Source organism: Mus musculus, chromosome 9 (genome assembly GCF_000001635.26).
Source record: "Mus musculus strain C57BL/6J chromosome 9, GRCm38.p6 C57BL/6J".
Classification (NCBI taxonomy): domain Eukaryota; kingdom Metazoa; phylum Chordata; class Mammalia; order Rodentia; family Muridae; genus Mus; species Mus musculus.
The window spans coordinates 8,639,034-8,662,722 of NC_000075.6; the positions used below are offsets into that span (position 1 = coordinate 8,639,034).

The 23,689-nt window shown below is 37.3% G+C and overlaps 1 protein-coding gene and 1 long non-coding RNA gene across 7 annotated transcripts in view; one reads left to right on the forward strand and one right to left on the reverse strand.

Annotated features, from left to right (window-relative positions):
* Trpc6 (transient receptor potential cation channel, subfamily C, member 6) overlaps nucleotides 1-23,689 on the forward strand; it is a 136,886-nt gene that overhangs the window by 95,167 nt on the left and 18,030 nt on the right. For 4 of the 6 annotated variants that reach the window (XM_006509850.3, XM_011242359.2, XM_006509849.3 and 1 more), the window contains 6 exons: nucleotides 4,473-4,689; nucleotides 10,265-10,498; nucleotides 13,903-14,167; nucleotides 16,144-16,339; nucleotides 17,509-17,712; nucleotides 19,270-19,344. In XM_006509850.3, coding sequence (XP_006509913.1) covers nucleotides 4,473-4,689; nucleotides 10,265-10,498; nucleotides 13,903-14,167; nucleotides 16,144-16,339; nucleotides 17,509-17,712; nucleotides 19,270-19,344 — 1,191 coding nt within the window. The remainder of the gene's footprint in view (nucleotides 1-4,472; nucleotides 4,690-10,264; nucleotides 10,499-13,902; nucleotides 14,168-16,143; nucleotides 16,340-17,508; nucleotides 17,713-19,269; nucleotides 19,345-23,689) is intronic. The other 2 variants (XM_011242360.3, NM_001282086.1) reach the window with 1 other exon arrangement.
* Nucleotides 5,045-23,689, reverse strand: part of Gm32014 (predicted gene, 32014) — a 96,911-nt gene continuing 78,266 nt past the window's right edge. The window contains exon 5 of the long non-coding RNA NR_110513.1: nucleotides 5,045-8,627. This is a non-coding gene — a long non-coding RNA (predicted gene, 32014). The remainder of the gene's footprint in view (nucleotides 8,628-23,689) is intronic.

Genomic DNA, 23,689 nt, shown 5'->3' on the forward strand with positions numbered 1-23,689 from the left:
TCTGTTTTGTTGGTTATTATTTAACTTTAGAGTAACAGTGATAAAGTCTGTTTGTAATTTTCTCATTCTCAGTGAACTAAACATTATTGGGCCATAGAACTGATTTATTTTAGTAATGATATATTTGGCTAAATTGATGCCTTTATTTAAAATACTTTAGATTTTCTTATATAGCCACAAAAATATAGACAAAAGTTTAGGAATATGTATCTTCACAAATCTTGCTTCTCCTCCAGTCACTCATAGATTAAAAAACTAAGAGTGGGATTAATAATGCTTAAAGAGAAGCACTTTGTTTCATTTTTCTTTTTAACTATATTTTATTTTCTTGTGCATTGTTATTTGGCACACACATGTTAACAGTAACTAACATATCTCTAATTGGATGTGAGGCTCACTCAGGAGGGAAATTCTGCCTAATATTACAAACCTAGCCAACTTTCTAGGGCCAGTGAGGTCATTAAGTTCAGAAAAGTACACTAACTCCATTTCATTAGACCACCATGATTCCTTACCACATTCTAAATATGTTCTTTATATCTACACATATGTGATCCATTCCTTAGGAAAGAAGCCTTTCTTTACAGCAAATGAGATCATCACAGAAAACCACTACTAGACACGCCATAGTAATCAAGAGATCAGTCATGGGGATCCCAGCTTAGCAGTTACATCTACATCACAGCTCCTGCATCCCTGACTTAGGGAACTTCATGGAAGACAGGCAGAAAAATTATAAAACTCACAATAGCAGAAAGTTTACTGTGAAACAATCTCTCCTAGAAATAGTTGAATAAACAAGAAAATAATAACCATTGACAACAAACTATAGGCTACTCTTGTTAAAATTGTTGTTTCTACAACAATTTGTTTCTTCAACAAAGTTTGTTGAAGGAATTCTTGAGATCTCTTATTCATAATATCATATCATCTGCAAAAGGGGATACTTTTACTTTTTGTTTTTCTATTTCTATCCCTTTAATTTTTTCTCTTGCCTTATTACTCCAGCTAGTACTTCAAGAACAATGTTGAAAGGAAGTAAGAATAGTGAGCAGACTTGTATCATTCCCTGCTCTAATAGTATTGCTTCAAGGTTTTCTCCATTCAGGATAATGTTGGGTGTGGATTTATCACACATACCTTTATTGTATTGGTGTGTTCCCTCCAGACCTAGTCTCTCTAAGCCTTTTATCATGAAATCACGTTTGGTTTTGTCAAAGGCCTTTCCTACATCTACTGAGAGGATTATGTGATTTTTGTCTTTTAATCCATTTACACGATTTATTATTATTTATTTACTTAGGTATGTTGAACTAAACGTGTATTTTTGGGATATGACCAGTTTGATAGAAGTGGGTGATATTCTTGATATATACCTATACTTGTATGTATTTTATTGAGGATTTTTGAATCTATCTTGGTCAGTGATATTGGCCTGTTTTCTTTTTGTGTTAGTTATGCCTTTAATTGGTTTGGGTATTAGAGTTATACTATCTACATAGAATGAATTTGGAAGTGACCCTTATGATCTACTTTGGGAGGGGGATATAAGAATTCATTGTAACTCCTTCTTGGAAACTCTGGTAGAATTCTGCTATGGATATATCTGAGCCTGGAACATTTAGTTGGAAGACTTATTACAGTTGCAGTCTCCTCCTGTGTTTGTTTAACTTGTTGTTTTCTTACTGGTTTAATATCATAGTTTGGATAAATCAAGAAAATAAAGTATTTTCCACCTTAATAGAGGGCAGATTTCTAAGTATTACCTTAAAATATTCTGTATTTCTTTGATGTATTTTGTAATGTTTCTCTCTTTTTCTCTGATTCTGATAATTTGGGTTTTCTCTTTCTTTTGGTTAGTGGGGCCAAGGGTCTGTCAATCTTCTTTATTTTCCTGAAGAACCAGCTCTCAGATCTAATGATTCTTTGTATTGTTTTCTTTGTTTCTATTTCATTACTTTCTGCTTTGATTTTTATTTTTTTTTCTTTCCATCTACTTGGTTGTGTTTTGATCAATTAATTAATTATTCAGGAGAAAATTCAAAATACTAAATGTAATACTAGTGCACCAAATTTTATACAAAACATGTTCATGGAGTTAAAGACACAGATTAACTCAAGCTCAATAGTGGTAGTCAGTGTCCCACTTTTTTTTTTTATTTTTATTTTTTACAAGATACAAGTCATCTGGACAAAAAATAAACAGAGAAACATCAGGATTAAGTGAGATATTACATCAAATGGACCTAACAGATGTCTATAGAGCAGTCACTGAAATGCTTAAAGAGCATAGGTTCTAACAGATGTCTATAGAGCAGTCACTGCAATGCTTAAAGAGCATAGGTTCTGCTCAGCAGCACAGGGAAGCATCTCTGCAATAGATGACAACAAGCCAAACCTTAACTAATGCAGAAAAATGGAAATAATCCCACATGTACTATCTGACCATTACCCAATATAACTTAAGATCCACAGCAAACAAAACTCTAGTAGTGAAAATAAACTGAGTTTAAATAAAAATAACTGAGTGAAAATAAAAATATCCAGTCCCCTGAGAAAAATGAAGGTAGCTCTGGCTCTAAAACTGAAAAACCCTACCTCCTGACCAATAGGCTGCTTTCTCTTAGAACACATAGCAAAAAGGATTCTGGTTACCCCAGCTGTGTCTGAGCCTCAATCCTCTTGCCAATCTGCTAGGGCATCAGGCCAATCCACTCAGTCCTGTGCTGCCCTCACCATGACCTACTCAGACCCAGCCCTGAACCTGGAGCAAAAAGTACAACTCAAGCCAGAGGCCAAAGCTAGTGAATCCCTTTGTCTTTAACCATTCGTACTGAGCAGGCATGGTCTAAGACTACCCCATAAACACTTCAGGCCCCGGTCTCTATGCTCTTTCCTGCCACAATTGCTGCCCTTATGACTCGTGTGTGGTGTTGTCTGTTAATAATAACTCTGCCATTCCTTCTAGCCCATTGCCAAAAATCTAGTATTTAAGAGCAGAGGAAGCGGTTCTAAGAGGGAAGTGTCTACATTAAAAAAAAATCAGAAAGAGCACAAATAAATTACTTTCTGTTGTAACTTAAGAATTTGAGAAGTATTTATTTTAATATATTTAACTTAATAGTTAGTTAAGCTATTGAATTTGTTTGACAATCTGGTAAACAACAATTTTCTATCCATAGTTATATTTTATACATTTATTTGTATCCCAAAATATAAATGGCAAAATTTATAAAAATAATTATTGTTTAATTCTTAAAGTCCATTGAGACATGCCCAAATCTCCTTATTTTAAGGAGAGATAAGGCCAGGTGTGGTGACACATACTTGTGAGTCTAGCAGTAAATTGGCAGATGCTGGAGGATTCCAAAGCTTCATAGTCAGAGCCTGTTTAGTTTTCTGGAAGAAAAAAGAATGTGAGGATTCAAATATGCTACTTAGACTTCCTGGAAACTGATTCTGTTTGCTTTCATCTGATTGCTTTAAAAATCACCAAAGTTTTAAATATTTTCAATGTACAAAAATATGTGGATTTCATCACATTTTTACAGGTGTATCATTGTATATTTATATATGCCTAGCCCTGAATTTGGTGGGTTTCGTTCATCATTTTAGATGTTCAGAGCCCTGAGGTATAATCCAGATCCCCATCCCTCTGTCCAGGTCACATTTCAGATAGAAAATAATTCAATACTGTAGTCACACAGTAGGTCTTATCATTTTTCTAGTTTATATAAAGAATCCAGTTTTTATCATCACCCAGTGAAAAGTGATAAAGGTGGAGCCTGAGCTAAACTTGAAAGTCTGACCTTTTACCTGCTGCTCCAGAGTGTTCAGACATCCATGGGATATTCTGTGCTGATCCTCATGACATTTACACCCTGACAGTAGACACAAGACATTAGCATTATCCAAAGCCTGAATTGCCTTGTATGTCAGGGAAACACAGGATGTAAGAACCAAGGGTCTTTGCTTTATAACCTAGACTTATTTTATAGTCCTGTGCATTTGAACCAACATTAACAATACTTTGACAACTTAAACATTATTTAATGAAATATTTATTTTAGTTATGCATCTATGTGCATTTATGAGTTTGCCATATGTGTGTGAGTACCTGCAGAAGAGCAGAAGGCAGCATTGAATCCCTGGAGATGGGATTACAGGTAGTTGTAAGCCACCCAATGTGGGTGTTGGGGAATGAATCTGAGTCTTCTGGAAGAGCAGAAAGCACTCTTAACTATTGCACCATCTCTGTAGGACAAGAATTTAAATATTCTTGATAGAGAAGTTAGTTCTCAATTATTAGAAACCTTAGTACATAGGAGAAAATGGCCAAAAAATTATAACAGCATAAAAATCATTGTTCTGTTACAATTCATGTAAATGTGTATGACTATTTAGGAGAGAGAGAGAGAGAGAGAGAGAGAGAGAGAAAGCTAAATTTTTTCTTTTGATGTTTGTTGTGGCAGATGGGGAAGATATTGCGAGGACCGTTCATGAAGTTTGTAGCACACGCAGCCTCCTTCACCATTTTCCTGGGGCTGCTCGTCATGAATGCAGCTGACAGATTTGAAGGCACCAAGCTCCTCCCTAATGAAACCAGCACAGATAATGCAAGGCAGCTGTTCAGGATGAAAACATCCTGTTTCTCATGGATGGAGATGCTCATTATATCCTGGGTAATAGGTAAAGACTGATTTTCTGTCTTGTTCCGTTTTGCAGCCTTAGCAATTGGACTGAATCATGCTGATTGTTGCATATGATCAGTCATACAAATGTATGCAGCAGGAATCAGTGTTCCATGCACTGTGACTTTCTTTGTGATCTTAAACAGTTGCTATGGTGGCCTTATTACCAGTTACAGTCTCTTCATATGCCATTTGATAATTGCATTCCCACTTCATCCCCCAAACGGAAGAAAACCAGCAGGATATTGTTAGTCAAACCTACCATCAATATGCAGAACCTCTCATGCGTGGTTTGGGAGAGCTCTGATTTCAACCTTGAAAACAACCATGTTTTTTTTTTTTTATGTTGAGATTTAATAGAAACTGAAACTAATAGCCACACGTTTTTATTGAAAATTTATTATACTCAAAGCTGTTGACATACATCAAGCCACGCAGTACCTAAGATTTGCAATCTGTTATATATAATAATATCTATTTTATCGAGTTTGTGAGCATTAAATAACTCACTTCCTTGGGTGGCTTGTGAAAGAGGGGCAATTCAGTATGAAGCACTAGATTTAATTTGTCTTTAAAGCTCAATTACACCTGTGGATTGTCACAAATTACAAGAATGTCTCATGGATATTTATGAGTAAATACATTCAACAGCTATTGAGTGTCACTGAGCAATAAGGATACTGAGTTGAATGGGATGTAGTCTTTCCATTCCAGGAAGTAATTTGAGTAACAAACCAATAAGTCAATAACAAAATCTCATTTGCAGAAAATGCTATAGTTGGAGACTTAAGATACTACCTAAGTGCAGATGAGACATTTAAATCTGAGTGAGGTAGAATGCAGAATGAGCAGAGGAAATCCTCGCTAAATACCAATGGCGTCTTTAAGTTAAGGCTTTGGGGAAAAGAAAATGTGAATCAGATCAAGAATTTGAAGGATAAGGACATAGAAGGCATTAGGTGTCGAGCTGTGGCACTATGAAAAGACTGGGCCATTTAAGATTATGTTTCTGTCCTAGCTGGGATCAGGGTGTTTCATGGGTGTGGATGACAGATGTGGATAGTAAAATGATCAGATTGAATTCCAGTGGTTGGTGATGGGTTCAGAGCACATTTCAGAAATGTATCTATGGTTTTGAGGTAGAGGGAGCAGGCCTGAAGGAGAGATGAGTTCAGAGGCTGAGCCCAATTGGAGGAAAGTAATCTGAGTTTAGCATGGATGGCAGAGGACCTAAGAATGGCTTAAAGGTTAAACTGTGAATAACTTGGTAATTGTTATGTGTCTATGGGGAGTGGTGGTTACTGTCCTCTAAAGGGGAATCTATGGATGGCCATGCTGAGAGTGGGGAGCATGAAAAACTGCTCGTTAAATTTCTGATTAACTTTGAAATGTCCCAGCATTTCCAGAGATAAATATCAACTAAATCATAAGAAGTTTGGCTCCTGGATGAAGTCTGGCCATAGACAAATTTGCATAAGTTCTTCAATCTCACATGACTCTGACTCTGAAGGCCTTAACTGCATGAAATTCCCTCAGTAGAAAGAACTATGTAGAGAAGACTCACGAGGCTTTATATCGAATCTCCAATAGGCCATAAGGTCTGCTCCATCAACTGTCCATCTGAGTCACCAGAGAAATAACTGCAGTCAATTTCATGCCACTTCTAGGCTATCCATTCCTTCTTGGCTTCTTCATATTGGAGCCCAATGGATGATCAATTGAAATATTAGGAAGTAGTATGACAATTAAGTATGATTATTCTTAACTCTGAGGCAATTCAATAGCTACTGAGTTATTCAACACCATTAATCCACTTCATTTCATTGACATGTTTTCGGAAAAAACAGTTTTGCCTTAGTTTTTACTAAAATATTGGCAAATTTTGGACACACTGCAAGACTTTGACTTTTCTTTAACTCTTTCTTTTCTAGTTTAATTGACAAAACTGGAAAAGATGTTTTTTAACTCTGTTGTATGACTTAAGAGTAAATACTATTATATTGCCTTTATCTTTTTACACTAAGAGCTACCTTTTTAATATATCACTATAAGTAAGATATGCAACACAGAGATTGCCACATAGGGCAGGCTTACTTAATTTCAGATAATTGCAAATAACTATAAATAATAATTATTAAAAATTTCAGTGGGTATTATCTGTTTTTCTTCATAGGGTGAACATTTGCTGTTAGAAAAGAGATGTCTTCTTAGTACAAGATATAATTTTGAACAGAAAGACATTTTATTGAGAGAATTAGAGATAATGAATTCTCATTTCATTCTGTATCAAAATTCATTCTTCCCATAATTTGATATTTTTAGTATAGACTTAGATACTTTTCACTAAGAAACCAAAGCTGAGAATATTACATTAAGCTTTAATGTTATAAAGAAAAGCATTTCCATGAAGAACTGCTCTGCAATGTTTGTTTTACTTCAGAAATTATCTCACAATGCTTATTTGAAGAGAATACAAAAATAAACAGCAAGCTATGCACATGTAGTATATGTGAGGTTCCTTGCTGAGTTTCTGACACTATTGTTTATTTTCTTGTGTTTTTGTTCTTGCAAGAAAGCCACAGAGCCTACTATAAATATTAAGAAGAAATTGCCTATGTGGGTCACAGGCTAGATGTGTTATATTAGTTGGTGGAAAATGCTCATGTCTTTATATACAGAAAGCAAATCTATGTGATTTTTCATTTGATGAAAATTTGAAAAGTCAAATAGTATAACTGATATTCCAGGAGGTTTGTGGCAAGACAGAATAACTGCACATCCATGTTGGTGTAAGGTCTAGCAGGAACATGAGGCAGGGGGCATGCTTGAGAGTGCTTAATGTTTACAAGTCCAAGGGTTTGTCGTTCACAGTGAGATTCTGGAAAAGCACACGCTATCCTGGGTTGACTCTAAGAGGGTAAGACCACAGTCAGGGCTGCCACTGTCCTACTGTGGAGACTGGGGCTGCAAGATAGACAGGGGCGGAGGGTGTGCTTGTCTGTCACAGCAACTATAGAATGAGTGACAGTGCGTGACCTCCAGGAGTGATCCTCAGAAGATTAGCAAATTGTGGAGTGAGCAACCCCACAGTATGTTCCTTGGAGGATTTGTGGGGTGCAGGGGGCGGGAGGTACTTTTTATCACTGAGGATGATGGAAAGAAGGGGTACAATATTGTAACTTGAGCCTTATTTCATTGGTGGTGAGAGGGCACACTTAGAGAGAAAGAATGAAGATAAAATATGCCTGGAAGGAGGGACAAGTAGGATACAGTGAAGCATTCAACTAAGCATGGCTCTGCTAGAGAAGAACACACAAATTGGTTGCTCTTTAGAGAAATTCAAATGTAGAGAGAACTGATACACTCCACTGCTCTAGAGAGCAGAAATAAAGCTAGCACATTCTCTTTCAAGAACTAGACCTCACAATCTGGCAGCAGAGTAAGCCTTTCTCAGAAGTAGTAAGTCACTCATCCAGTGCTGTTTAAGCAGTGTGGTCCCTATGGAGAACTCTCTGGCAAAAGGGAGAAGCCAGACTAGGTATGGGAAGTGTCAAAGGTTCTTAAGCAACAGCCCAGGCAGGGGTGGGGATAGAAGGGAGGGAAGCAGACAGGCATATTTCCTCTAAGCTGAATATCTCTGAATGTTAGCTGTAGTTTGTCAGCTATAGCAAGATACCATTTATACCATAGAAAAGATGGAGAAAAGATATGAGGAAGATGGGAAAGCTTTAAAAAATGGCAGATTGTGTGGGTTTGATGGAAGTCCCCATCAGTCCCTGTGTCTTACTAGATTGCTGAGTTTCCAGTAGTCCGGTGTATTGCTCTCGATCACTGTAGTCTCTGTTGAGGTTGGGAGACACATCAAGAACTTCGATGTCTTCAGCTTTTTCCATCCTGTTCACTGTTTTGGTGTGAACATGAGTCTTGCATTATTTCCTGTTACAAATTTATAAGAGTTCATAGGAAGTCAGTGCTAATGCTCCCTTAGCCTGACATCCCTAATATGAGTAGTGAAATTGTCTGCCTGTAAGACCACATTCTCTTAATCTTTGTGCTGTACTGAGAAAAGCGCATGATGTGTTCTTGGAGAGCACAGGCCATGACATTTTCCTCATCTCCACGGGGCTCCTTGGGTGTTGGATTGGCATGTTCTGTGATAGACATGAGGGGATTGTGAAAACTGGGGTAGAGGTTTTTGAAGGTTAGGAGAGCATCTTACTTCTCAGTCAGGTTAGGAAGTTATTTGTGAGGTAAGGCTTGAACATGGGGGTGAATTGTATTTCCCCACAGGGCTCTAAGAAGAAATGGGATGGCAGACAAGAAGACATTTTAAATTTCTTTTTAATCAAATAATATTCTTCAAGTTAAGAAAGGAGATATGTGAATGCTATGAGTAAATCAAGGAAGGATGGACAAAATGTGTTTGCCATAGTTTCTTCATAATGCCAGTATTGTGGACTACATTTTACACATGCTATTTTATTTGTGCGTTATCTTGCAAAGCAGGTAAATTTGCATCCTAATTTTGTGAGCTGCATTCTAGGAAGGGTAAACTCTTTGCCAATGACTCTGCAGCCAGTTCTTGGAGAAGCAAGATATCACAATGCTCCTAAAGCCTGAATTAAATATGGAAAACCATGAAGTAGTATTAGTAATTGCATCAAAGATATCAGCTACTCTTAGTACACTGTTACTAATTCGTTACTGTAATTTCCTTTAGTCTTTTAAGATGGTCATTTAAAATTTGTTCACAGACTGTAAGGCATTTAAATTTTTTAATTTACGTTTATGGTGTATGTTCTGGTCCACCCAAGATACACATAGAGATACTAAATAAACAATAATTTACATAGATAGAAGTGTGATTTTAATAAGGAGAATTGTTTCTGAGAAAAAAAAATGTGGAGCTGGTCAGAGGGCAAGGGCTGCCAAGCCAGGTGCATATTAAGCCTTGAGAATTGGAGAAGGGGAGGAAGCATCTTTGGTTAGATGTGTCCAAACTTTCATTCACACTAAGACAAGGACATTCATATTTGAACAAAAGTCCCCACCAGAGGAGTTCTATGTGTTCTTCTGTCTGACTGGGAGTAGCACACAGTAGGAAGAATGGAAGTGGTTTTAAGGAGACAGTAGTTGAGGCTCATGGTCAACAAAGGTTCTGTATATCGAGGTTAGTGTGCTATTCCTGTGACCTATAACTCATGGTAATTTCTATGATGTCATATCCAATGTCTGTATAACTCCATTGTGAAAGTGTGAGTACTTCTATTTTGAATGTGTGAGTATGTTGTGTTTGGGTTATCATAATGAACATCTTAAGTACTTTTTCCATTGTTAGAAATAAAAGACCAATTCAGTGCATTTCACTAGAGATTTGTGATCAATATTACTTGATTGCTTTCTGGTGGCTCACTGATATTGTTGGACTGTAGTTTCTGGGGGTAGGGAAAGAAGGCTGGGGCAAGTTTAAAGGGCTGTGAATAGCCAATGAGACTTTCCCAATTGTTTTTCTTCATGGAAGAGCTAAAGTTAGAATGAAATTGATCTGTTATATTAATCATTTACTAATGCAGGCATGATATGGGCTGAATGTAAAGAAATCTGGACTCAAGGCCCCAAAGAATACTTATTTGAGTTGTGGAATATGCTTGACTTTGGAATGCTGGCAATCTTTGCAGCATCATTCATTGCAAGATTTATGGCGTTCTGGCATGCATCCAAAGCTCAGAGCATCATTGATGCAAATGATACTTTAAAGGATTTGACAAAAGTCACACTGGGGGACAACGTTAAATACTACAATCTGGGTGAGTTTATAATACTGATTAAACTAGTGAAGGTAAATATTTTTTTATGAAAGAGACATCAGTAGTAGTAATTTTTCTCCACTTCACATAAAATTGTTTATTGATAGCATCTGTATTTGACAAATAGCATCAGTATCTGAAAAATTGTGCTTTTTGCCTCTCCTTACCTTCTGATTGGAAACCTTTATTAACCACAAGAACCATCTCCCGTTATCTCTTGGAACAACTAGATAGCTATCCAATCCATTGAGAATCACTATCTCATACCTTATATTTATGCATTTTTGTTTTCTTTTTCTTTTTCTTTATGGGTATTTGTGGTGTTTCCCATATAAGATCAAGTACCTAAAGAGTCCAGAAGTTGTTAGATCCACTGAAGTTAGACTTGCAGATGGTTATGAGCTGTTCAACAGGGCTTATGGGAACTGAATTTGTGACCTTTGTAAGAGCAGCAATCATTCTTCAACACTGAGTCCTGTCTTGTCTCTAGCTTTATATTTTTTCTTAGTCTATCAAGATAGATAGTTCACATTAGACAGTGATCCATAAAGAGATAGAATAGGTATTTGACCAATCATGTCTTCCATTCCATGAAATCATACACTTCCTTCTAAAGCCTCTAGTAAAATCTTATTTTGGCTGTACTTCTGTCTATAACAGTGTAAAAAAAAGCAGAGATCTCATTATAGACCCCTCCCCTTCATCTATTTTAGTAACCTGTTGATTCTTTCACTTTTTAAACTCACTTGACTGTTCACCTAATGCATAGACCTGAGTAAGCTTCCTTTGTAGTACTACTGTAAGAACAACTTTGAATAGTAACAGTGCATCAGATATGGCTTTTTGTCTTTCCTTTTCTTTTTCTCTTTCTTCTGCTCTTCCTTCTCCTTCTCCCCTCCTCCTCCTCTTCCTTCCTTTTCTCTTCTCTTCTCTTCTCTTCTCTTCTCTTCTCTTCTCTTCTCTTCTCTTCTCTTCTCTTTCCTCTCCTCTCCTCTCCTCTCCTCTCCTCTCCTCTCCTCTCCTCTCCTCTCCTCTCCTCTCCTCTTCTTTTCTTTCCTTTTTTGAAATAGAGTTTCTCTGTGTAGTCTTGACGGTGCCCTGGAACTCGCTTTGTAAACCATGCTGGCTTTAAACTCACAAAGGTCTACCTACCTATGCCTCCCAGGTGTCGTGGTTAAAGATGAGCACCACCACTCTTGGCTTCTTAATGCAGGCTTTGTCTGAGCATTTGACAGGATCACATGTTTATGGAAGGAGTTCACTAGACATTTGTCTAATCGAACATGTTCAATAATTATTAAAATGTTGAAATAGAAGATTTCACTTTTGAACTATGTACACATGATGAAATAGTACTTGAGTTTAAATAAAAAAGTAGATGATTATTATAAAACACTGATGAACATCATGCTATGTGAAACAAGACAAGCATGGAAAAAAAATCTCATGATGTCACTTGTATGTGTAATCTCATAGGAGTGATTGGCAATCTGGTGATTGGCAGGAATCAAGTCATGTGGGTCAGAGAGAAGAAAATGCTGTAGTCAGACACAAGACACAAACTCTGGTGTTCTTCTATACAGCATGGTACCTCTAGTTACCAACAGTGTATTGTGCATGGGAAAATTACAGAAGACAGTAACTTTTAAATGTTCTTACCACACAAAAAAGTATGTGAGGTGATTGATATGTTAATTATATTAATTTAATCATTATGGCATGTCAACATATGTGACACTGAATCCACATACACATGAGTTGAAAAGTTTATAATTGAATCTATTTTCCTTTCAAGACATATAAACTGTTTCAAACCAAAAGAGTCTTTGAAGTCTCCAGGAGGGCTCTCAGTAAATAGTAATGGCCCTGTTTCTCACCAGGCATTGAATGAGTTGAGAGATAAAACAAACAAACAAACAAAAAACAAACGAACAGGAGTTGAGTCCTAATCATCATTCCTAAACCTGATAAAAGGGTAGATGTCATAAGTTTGATCCAGATAGATCACAAAGTCTAAGTAGCAGAAGTTGCAAGAATTATCATCCATTTTTCAGCTAGCAGTGGGTCAGGCCAGTGTTCTCAATAAGGGGTGGCATGTTTGCAGGAAGTGGTTGATCTTCAGGGATGCTTCTGTGGGGACCAGAGAAGCCCCATGAGATTAAAGATGATGATGCCAGTCCCCAGATCAAAACAGACTTTGTTACCATCCCAGATTAATAAGCCCGGTGAGTTATTTCTCTCTCCAGGAGAAAAGTGACTAAGAAATGTAAACAAAGCTCAATATTTGCCAAAGGAAAATCATCCCTCCCATAGAAACTTGACTTGGGGAAAATATAGTCCTTTTGAATATTTATTGAAACTCTCTAGTAAGAAGTCTATTAACACTCAACTGGCACCTTTGTGGGTTTAATGTCTGTATCACTAAAGCCTCCTCATTATGAATTCTTACTATTTATTTCAATTCTAAGTTTTTATTTAAAGAGTTTCTAAAAATATATTCAAACTATCTTTTTATAGGGAACACTCAAAGCACTATAAAAAGAAAACATATTCATGTTATTTGTCCTTTCCTGATTCTCTGAAAATAAGGAAATGCAAAATTATAATTATATTTTCCTGCTTCTTACACAATGTGTTGCATTTTTCTTCATAATGGTCTCTTAAGTGGGTTTTGATGGCCTGATGTAATAATGCCAGAAGAAATTTTTAATGAATTATAGAAAAATTTGTGGCAAAAATAGACTTGTTTAAGTAACCAATAAAAAGTATTTCTAGTAAGTTTAAATAACAAGAAAGATAAGCCTCAAATGATTGTATTGAATTAATTGTATTGAAATGAATGCTACAACTAAGTGCCAGATGTTTTTAAGCACTGTCCATATGTAAATGCATTACATTTTGAAGGCTTATGAGAGCCACAGCAGCAGAATCACCTAATCATTGGAGAGAGAGAAATGAACCTGAGGGGTAATTTGCATATATTTTTTCAGTGGTAACTATCAGTAGAATCAGCAGAATCAGTTGCTCAATTGGTCAACAGGACTATACCATACTGAGAATTCATAACAAATCCCCTTATTCAAGTCAGAATATACTACATACGCTTGAGAATATACTACAGAATATACTACACACGCTTGACAATATACTACAGAATATACTACACACGCTTGAGAATATACTACAGAATATACTACACACGCTTGAGAATATACTACAGAATATACTACACACGCTTGAGAATATACTACAGAATATACTACACACACTTGAGAAGTTCTTCAGAGCACAAGGTTTTACTTGGGAATTGTGATTATACATTTATTTTCTCAGAAAAGGATTTACCTAAATAAACAACTCATGGGAACTTACCATAATCTTTGTCTCTGATTTTTTATCTCCAGCCAGGATAAAGTGGGACCCTACTGATCCTCAGATCATCTCTGAAGGTCTTTATGCAATCGCTGTGGTTTTAAGTTTCTCCAGAATAGCTTACATTTTACCAGCAAATGAAAGCTTTGGACCTCTGCAGATTTCACTTGGAAGAACAGTGAAAGATATCTTCAAATTCATGGTCATATTCATCATGGTGTTTGTAGCCTTTATGATTGGAATGTTCAACCTTTACTCCTACTACATTGGCGCAAAACAGAATGAAGCATTCACAACGTATGTGGTGCTCGGGGTCCTGATGGTAGAGAATGCAGATAGGAGGGCATTTGACCACTAGCATTTATGCTTGCAGGTTTATACTTTGATGCAGTACTCATCTCTTGCTGTGTGTCAACAAGACAAGGAGATCTTAAAGTGGATTGCAGGAAGACTAGCATAAAGGAACCTTCCCAATATAAAATAATTATATGTAATGATTTTAGAGTCAGATTACATGACAAATACCTCCCTCACATATCTTTATTATTTTCAGCCCACAAAAAGAAGAAACCAAATTTCACTAAAGCTAAACAGTGTTGCATAAGTGCTGAAAACATTTGCTAAGTAGCATCCATTGTCCTAAATCCTGTGCATTTCTCATTAACGGGGACTGCGGAACACTAGGTGTGAGGACAGCTGCTCTTCTAGTTCAGTCCCCAGAACCTATCACCACTACCACCCCACATACACACTTGAAAATACTGTGCTGTATATGCAATAGTGTCTGGGTTTGGTGGCTGATTATGGGATGGATCCCTGGGTTTGGTAGTCTCTGGATAGTCCACCCTTTTGTCTTAGCTCCAAATTTTGTCTTTGTAATTCCTTTCATGGGTATTTTGTTCCCTATTCTAAGGAGGAATGAAGTATCCACACGTTGGTCTTCCTTCTTCTTGATTTTCTTGTGTTTTGCAAATTGTATCTTGGGTCTTCTAAGATTCTGTGCTAATATCCACTTATCAGTGAGTGCATTTCTAGCGATTTCTTTTGTGATTGGGTTACCTCACTAAGGATAAGATCCTCCAGATACATCCATTTGCCCAAGATTTTCATAAATTCATTGTTTTTTAATAGCAGAGTAGTACTCCGTTGTGTAAATGTACCAAATTTTCTGTATCCATTCCTCTGTTGAGGGACATCTGGGTTCTTTCCAGCTGATATAGCTCTCTCGTATGAGGCTATGCCAGTGCCTGGCAAATACAGAAGTGGATGCTCACAGTCATCTATAGGATGGAACACAAGGCCCCCAATGGAGAAGCTAGAGAAAGTAACCAAGGAGCTGAAGGGGTCTGCAACCCTATAAGAGGAACAACAACATGAACTAACCAGAACCCCCAGAGCTCGTGTCTCTAGCTGTATATATAGCAGAAGATGGTCTAGTCAGCCATCATTGGGAAGTGAGACCCCTTGGTATTGCAAACTTTATATGCCCCAATACAGTGGAACGCCAGGGCCAAGAAGTGGGAGTGAGTGGGTAGGGGGAGGGTATAGGGAACTTTCGGGATAGCATTTGAAATGTAAATTAAGAAAATATCTAATTAAAAAATCAAAAAAAAAAAAAAAAGAAAAGAAAATACTGTGCTGTAATAGCCTTCATGTCACATGACAAATGGCATCTCAGGAGGAGCCTACTGTTTTTCATATTCTTCTGAAGTGCATTTTTAAAGGGAAAATTAAACCAACTGGGTTAAACATAGGTTTAAATTTGAACAAGCCATTATGCTTATAGCACCATAATTTTTCCTAGGGCATCCCAAGAATTTTGGTGCCATTGTCTATCTTTATAGTGCCATATTTTCTGATATATTATTATTTTCTATTTTTTTTTGTGCGTGAACGGAAGTACAGGTGAACCAGAAACCAAAATCACTCTAACAAGTTGTATTTTAAAAGCAATTCATTTAACTTTGCCAAATCCATCGATCATTGAAATATAAATGTCTATTAGTTATGATGTTATCTCATAGCCTTTACCATCTATCCAATGCTAAACCTCAAGGCATATGCTTCAGATTCATAGTATCAGATCATTGCAATGAACCCAGATCTGCTATTTTCTCCGTTTTACAGAAGGGAAACTAAAAATTCAGGCAATTTTGATTTCTCATGAGTATCTAGTAGTTGAAACAAGGAAATTGAAACAACTGATTTATGATGATTCTATTATTATGTATTTATATCTTTTCTCATATTCTTCTTTCTATTTGATTCTCCAGAGTTGAGGAAAGTTTTAAGACACTGTTCTGGGCTATCTTTGGTCTTTCTGAAGTGAAGTCAGTGGTCATTAACTACAATCACAAGTTCATTGAAAACATCGGCTACGTTCTGTATGGTGTCTATAATGTCACAATGGTCATTGTTTTGCTAAATATGTTAATTGCGATGATCAATAGTTCATTCCAGGAAATTGAGGTATGAAATCTATATGATCTTATAGTTCATGCTTACATCTTTCAAGTAGTATAAGGATAAATAATCAATGGAATGAAGCAGATTCTGCCTGTTATTTCTCCACTTTCCATGTTTCTCTGGTCAGTGTTGGTCAAGGAATGCTGAAGACTTTAACCTTGCTCTTAAACACAGTATTGATTGGATATGCTGAGTCAGCAAAATCCAGGGGGTTTGTCATATCTAATGCATCACTGTTTCTTGGTCTTGTGAAGGTTCTATGCCCCAGTATAGGGGAATTCCAGGGCCAGGAAGTGGGAGTGGGTGGGTTGGGGAGCAGGGAAAGGGCAGAGGGGATAGGGGATTTGGGGAGAGGAAAATGGGAAAGAGGATAACATTTGAAATGTAAATAAAGAAAATATCTTAAAAAAAACCTTAAAATACTGTAACAAGGTGAATTTTTATTTTTTTGTGATGTTTTTGTTTTCTACTTTTTGTGGAGATAGGATTCTTTGTAGTTCAAGGTAGCCTAGAACTTGTTGCATTCCAGAGAATGACCTTTATCTCCTGGTCCTCCAGCCTCTACCTTCTGGGTCTGTGTGTCACTGTGCCTAGTGATGAATTCTTATTTTAGTCAACAGTTATTACCAGATGTTGTGGCCTAGAACTGTAATCCCAACATTTGTAAGTCTGAGGCAGATAGATTAACATGAGTTTCAGACCTGCTTGGGCTATATAGTAAGACTCCATTTCCAAATAGCAATAACAAAAAAGGAAAAAATGTTTAGAAATAATATTACTACCCAAGTCTGTTTTTGAGGTATGTTCAGAATTAATCTATTCTCAATTGTTGATGACTATGTGAGTTTATATTCCAGAAGTACCCTGAATGAATGAATGAATGAGTGAGTGAAGAATACGCTTTCACAAGGTTCTTCATAGTTTAAGAAAGTACACTTGATGTCTTTCATAGTGTTTATAAACACTTATGAGTTTTGAGATCAGCTGTCCTGGAAGCCTAGTAAAGTCTGAAGCAGACTTTAGAAGGAATGTGACTTCAAGTATATCATGGAGCTCTCAGTCTTGGGAGTCTTAGGACCTTTATAGACTTTGCCTCTTCTCTCTAGCCATGTGGTATTACAAGAACTTGATAATTCTGTTTTCATGCTGAACAATCACATCTATTTGTACAGGATGATGCGGACGTGGAGTGGAAGTTTGCAAGGGCCAAATTGTGGTTTTCCTACTTTGAGGAGGGGAGAACACTTCCTGTCCCCTTCAATCTTGTACCAAGTCCAAAATCCTTGCTTTATCTCCTATTGAAATTTAAGAAATGGATGTGTGAGCTCATCCAGGGTCAAAAGCAAGGCTTCCAAGAAGATGCAGAGATGAACAAGGTAATCGGCTTGATCAATAATCTCTATGGTCATAATTTTTCTCATTATAGTAACCATATTCTTTTAAAGAAGCTACCCATGAATGAATGATGTACCTTTATTCTCACTCCTCTTAACTACATATATGGTGCTCCTTGATCTGTTGACACAGAACAGAGTGGACAATTCCCACCTAAAAAGAATGGAAAAAAAATCCAGGAAATGTAACTAAATCAATGCATTTTCTTGTACTGAAAGTGAGAGCATTTGGAGCCTCATTGTGCTCTTGATGTCCAAGTTTCTCACTTCACTGTTAGTAAAGGGCCAGTAGTTATGGACAGCTGATAGGAGCCAGGTTGACTCTGACCTAACATCTGCATTACAAAGTTTAGTAATGATTGCTCACACACAACGTGGGAGGCCAGTATCTGAAGCAAGGTGCTTGATGAAGGAAGGTCTAAGAATACTGACTAAAAATAAGAATCCCTGCAGGCAAGTTGATCTAAAAAAAAAAAAAAAAAAAAAAAAAAAACAGATCAAGAGTAGTGTTAGGGTGATAGGGTACATGCGGTATGTTGGGCTATATCTCAAACACATATGCAGTGCTATGTGTGCCCTGCACAAGGCTCCTTCTTGGCTCCTGAGTAGCATGCCAAGGCTTATCGTTAAGTTTCCAGCTACTTCAAGGAGAGGTGGGTCAGGGAGAGGCAGCTATGCATAGAGTGTATGTGAATAATTAAGGTAACTGTCAGTTTCTTCTAAAAAAGGAGTTTGAAAGGAACAAGAATCTTTTTAGAATATTCATTTTGGTTAGAGATTATAGGCATTTTTTTGTCTCTTCAAAAATTGAGAAGTAAGGCAATGAGCAAAAGTTATAAATAGTTCAATCTGAATTTTATAAAGAACAAACTCATAATGATAATACCTACCCAGCAGAGTGGTGGGTAATATTAGAAAGTAGGTTGCCCCTATAACTCTGTTGCCAATCAGAAAACTAGGAGTATTTGACAGTAGAACTCAGAGAGTTCCTCCCTAGACTGTGTGGCCCATTGAACAGAATGACTTGGGGGTTCTTGAAATGTTAAGCGTCTACCATTGGCTGTAATTGGATGGAAGGAAAATACTTTTCAGTAGTTGTTCCAGCTGTGTGCTCTGGGTTGAGAGCAAGCAAGATTTCCTCTCCAGCAGTAGGAAGCAAACTTCCATCTGCATTGCAGAGATTAAATTAAATAAATATAGAAAGTGATTTTAAAATCCAAAATAATTGTGCATAGAAATTTGGGGGAAATATGGATCTATGGTCTTCCTCAAGATGTCTGATTTATAGGACTCAGTGGGTTAATGGAAAAAAATCTTTTACTTAATGTAACTAAATATACAGTTGTAAGATTTGATAAGAATTGTAACATGAGAAAAATTAGGGTTTAAATAAATGTCCAAGAACTTGCCAAAAGGAAGGCTCAAAAAGAATATATTTCTGTCACTAAAATGTCACATGCTGGAGAATTAGAGCAGATAGATTTTGGGATACAGATTGAAGAGTAAAAATTGGCTCATTTTAATATCTATCTTTTAAAGAGAAATGAAGAAAAGAAATTTGGAATTTCAGGAAGTCACGAAGACCTTTCAAAATTTTCACTTGACAAAAATCAGGTAAGTTAATATTTGAAACTAGGAAGATACACCTACGTTGCCCAGGATTGGAGTTATCTTGTCAGAGAAAAGAATCAGTGTTTGGCTGCTCTTTTAGAGAACTCAAGTTCAAATCTAACCACACACATTGTGACCCACAACCTTTTGTAACTCCATTTCCAGGGAATCCAATGTCTTCTTTTGGATTCCACAGGCACAGACATGCACACAGTCAAAACATCAATGCACATTTTAAAAAGTAAAGGAAATTGATAACAGCCACATGAATATTATTAATTGTGACTACAACATTCAAGCATTTTGTAACTGAGACATGAGGATGCATCTATGTTCTTTTGCAAAAGGAAATTAGTTTATGTGTAAACAACCTGTTAACCTCAAATCTGTGGGGACTGATGGGTGGTGAGGCACGAGGCTAACGATAGGAAGAAGGCATTTGATTGGACAGTAAGTGTTAATTACACTGAAGCTCAAGTGAAGAGCACACAGCTAGTGATGTCTGTCAGGCAACAAGAAGCTGTTTGCAAAGGTACCATGAGAATTCAACGGATGTTCTGGCCAGTACAGCTCATAATGAGCTAGGTATTTTGAGCCTCCTAAATTGAAAATAATAAATCCTCAGTAATAAGGGTATTTACTCCTTTCCTTGTTAGTCATAGGTCATAGGGTTCCATCAGACACTAAAGAGAAACTAAATAAACAAATTCAGAGAGCGATTTATCAGGAAGGCTCTGTGTTCATTTGTACACAATAAAACAAAACAAAAAACAAATCTTAATGAACAAAGGAAGACAGTTGTTTTCGTTTTTCTCCTCTCATTTATTCTGCCCCAGTGAGACAGCATGTGGGGTTTGTTAAGGGTGAGTGGCTGTGATTCTCTTGGAGTTTTGTTGTCACAGACACAAGATGACAGTTTTTCCTCCCATCATTTTGCTCCCAGTTAAGGTATGAGAGAGGCATGTGTACCAAGAAGCATGGCTAGATATCTGAATCCCAAAAGCACCTCTACACCAATTTTGTCATTCTGCTTGGCCATAAATGTGTTGTGCAGCTCCTCCAAGGAAAGCAAAGGCCAAGAGAGAGGCCACTGCTGTCTGCTTTGAACTGAATGTTTTATGTCCCACACCAAAGCACAGATATTCTCAAGGTCTGTGTGACCATGATCCCCAGTCTCCCAGGTTCCTTTCTTACTACAGCAAACAACTTCAGCACAGTGGCTGGATATAAAATTAACTCAAACAAATCAGTAACCTTCCTCTACTCAAAGGATAAACAGGCTGAGAAAGAAATTAGAGAAAGGACACCCTTCACAATAGTCACAAATAATATAAAATACGTTGGAATGACACTAACCTAGCAAGTGAAAGATCTATATGGCAAGAACTTGAGGTCTCTGAAGAATGGAGTTAAAGAAGATATCAGAAGATGGAAAGATCTCCCATGCTCATGGATTGTCAGGATTAATATAGTAAAAATGGCCATCAGATTGGGAAAAGATCTTTACTATTCCTAAATCTGATAGGAGATAATATCTAATATATATAAAAAACTCAAGAAGTTGGAGTCCAGAAAACCAATAACCCTATTAGAAAATGGGGTACAGAGCTAAACAAAGACTTTTCAACTGAAGAATATCAAGTGGCTGAGAAACACCCCCCCCCCAAAATGTTCAACATCCTTAATCATCAGGGAAATGCAAATCAAAACAACCCTGAGATTCCACCTCACAGTAGTCAGAAGGGCTAAGATCAAAAACTCAGGTGATAGCCGATACTGGTGAGAATATGGAGAAAGAGGAACAATCCTCCATTGCTGGTGGGATTGCCAGTTGATACAACTATGGAAACCAGTTTGGCGGTTCCTAAAAAAAAAAAAATGAAGATAGTAGTACTGGAGGACCCAGCTGTACCACTCCTGGGCATATACCCAGAAGATACTCCAACTTGTAATAAGGACACACGCTCCACTATGTTCATAGCAGCCTTATTTATAATAGCCAGAAGCTGGAAAGAACCCAGATGTCCTTCAACAGAGAAATGGATACAGAAAGTGTGGTACATTTACACAATGGAGTACTACACAGCTATTAAAAACAATCCTTGTCAAGGATCTCATACCTCAGGCCTGTTCTTCTAGATACTTCTCATGGAGAGTGACTGCTCAGAAGGCAAGTCCAGATTTCTTCCCACTCCAAAGATCCTTTAAGAACCCCCCCTCCAGGCTCTGACACTGGGACTCAGTTGGGATAGCCATTTTCTCTTCTGTGTCTCTCTAAGACAGGTCAGTACAGGAAAGCATGGGCCTTGAAAGAAAGAGCTTCTTGCACATGGTCCTACAGGTCTTTATCCTCAGCCAGGAGGTGGAGCTGATCCTCAATCCTCTGTATACTTTCCCTGCCAGAGGAGAGCTTGCATCCAGGGAGTGCTCTGACCCAGGGACTCAGGTGAGATCACCATTTTCCTTCCAGCATCTCTCTAAGGCAGGTCTGCTCAGGAGAGCACAGGCAATGAAGCTTCTAGGACAGGTTCTTAAGGGCCTACATCTGCAGCCAGGTAGTGGGGCTGTTCAGCAGGCCTCTGTGTACTGGTCTTGCCAGGAGAGAGCTGGTCTCCCAGGAGTGCTGACACAGGCTTACAGACTCATAGGAGAAACAAGCCCAGCCAGAGACAGCTAGAACATCTACCAGGAGAGATTACCAGATGTTGAAAGGCAAACGTAAAAATCCTACCAACAGAAACCAAGACTACTTGGCATCATCAGAACCCAGTACCCCTTCCACAGCGAGTCCTGGACACCCAAAACACACCCTAAAAGCAAGATTCAGATTTAAATTCATATCTCATGATGCTGGTAGAGGATTTTAAGAAGGACATTAAAAACTCCCTTATAGAAATACAGGAGAACACAGATAAACAGGTAGAACTCCTTAAAGAGGAAACACAAAAATCCCTTAAAGAATTCCAGGAGAACAAAGGTAAACAATTAGGTGCCCTTAAAGAAAAAACACTAAAATGCCTTAAAGAATTACAGGAAAGTAAAACAAACAGGTGAAGGAATTGAACAAAACCATCCAGGATCTAATAATGGAACTAGAAACAATAAACAAATCACAAAGGGAGACAACTCTGGAGATAAAAATCCTAGGAAAGAAGATGGGAATCATAGATGCAAGCATCACCAAAAGAATACAAGAGATGAAAGAGAGAATCTCAGATGCAGAAGATTCCATAGAGAACATGGACACAACAATAAAAGAAAATGCAAAATGGAAAAAGATCCTAACTCAAAACATCCAGGAAATCCAGGACACAATGAGAAGTCCAAACCTAAGGATAATAGTTGTAGATGAGAAAGAAGATTATCAACCTAAAGGGCCAATAAATATCTTCAAAAAATTATAGAAGAAAACTTCCCTAACCTAAAGAAAGAGATGCCCATGAACATACAAGAAGCCTACAGAACTTCAAATAGACTAGACCAGAAAAGAAATACCTCCTGACACATAATAATCAAAACAACAAATGCACTAAATAAATATAGAATATTAAAAGCAGAAAGGGAAAAAGGTTAAGTAACATATAGAAGCAGACATATCAGAATTACACCAGACTTCTCAACAGAGACTTTGAAAGCCAGAAGATCCTGGACAGATGTTATACAGACCCTAAGAGAAAACAAATGCCAGCCCAGACTTCTATACCCAGCAAAACTCTCAATTACCATAGATGGAGAAATCAATATATTCCATGACAAAAAACAAAATCACACAATGTCTTTCCACGAATCCGGCCCTTCAAAGGATAATAAAGGGAAAACTCCAACTCAGAGAGGGAATCTACATCCTAGAAAAAAAAAAAAGCAATCCTTCAACACACATAAAAGAAGATATCTGCAAGAACAGAATCCCAAATCTAACAACAAAAATAACAGTGAGCAATAATTACTTTTCCTTAATATCTCTTAATATCAATTGACTGAATTCCCCAATAAAAAGACATAGGCTAAAAGACTGGCTATGTAAATAGGATCTAACATTTGCTGCATACAGGAAACTCACCTCAGGGACAAAGACAGACACTACTTCAGAGTAAAAGGCTGTAAAACAATTTTCCAAGCATATAGTCCCAAGAAACAAGCTGGAGTAGACATTCTAATATCGAATAAATCCACTTTCAACCTAAACTTAGCAAAAATGACAAGGTGGGGCACTTCATATTCATCAAAGGTAAAATCTTCCAAGATGAACTCTCAATTCTGAACATTTACACTCCAAATGCAAAGGCATCCTCATTCATTAAAGAAACTTTAGTAAAGCTCACAGCACACATTGCACCATACACAATAA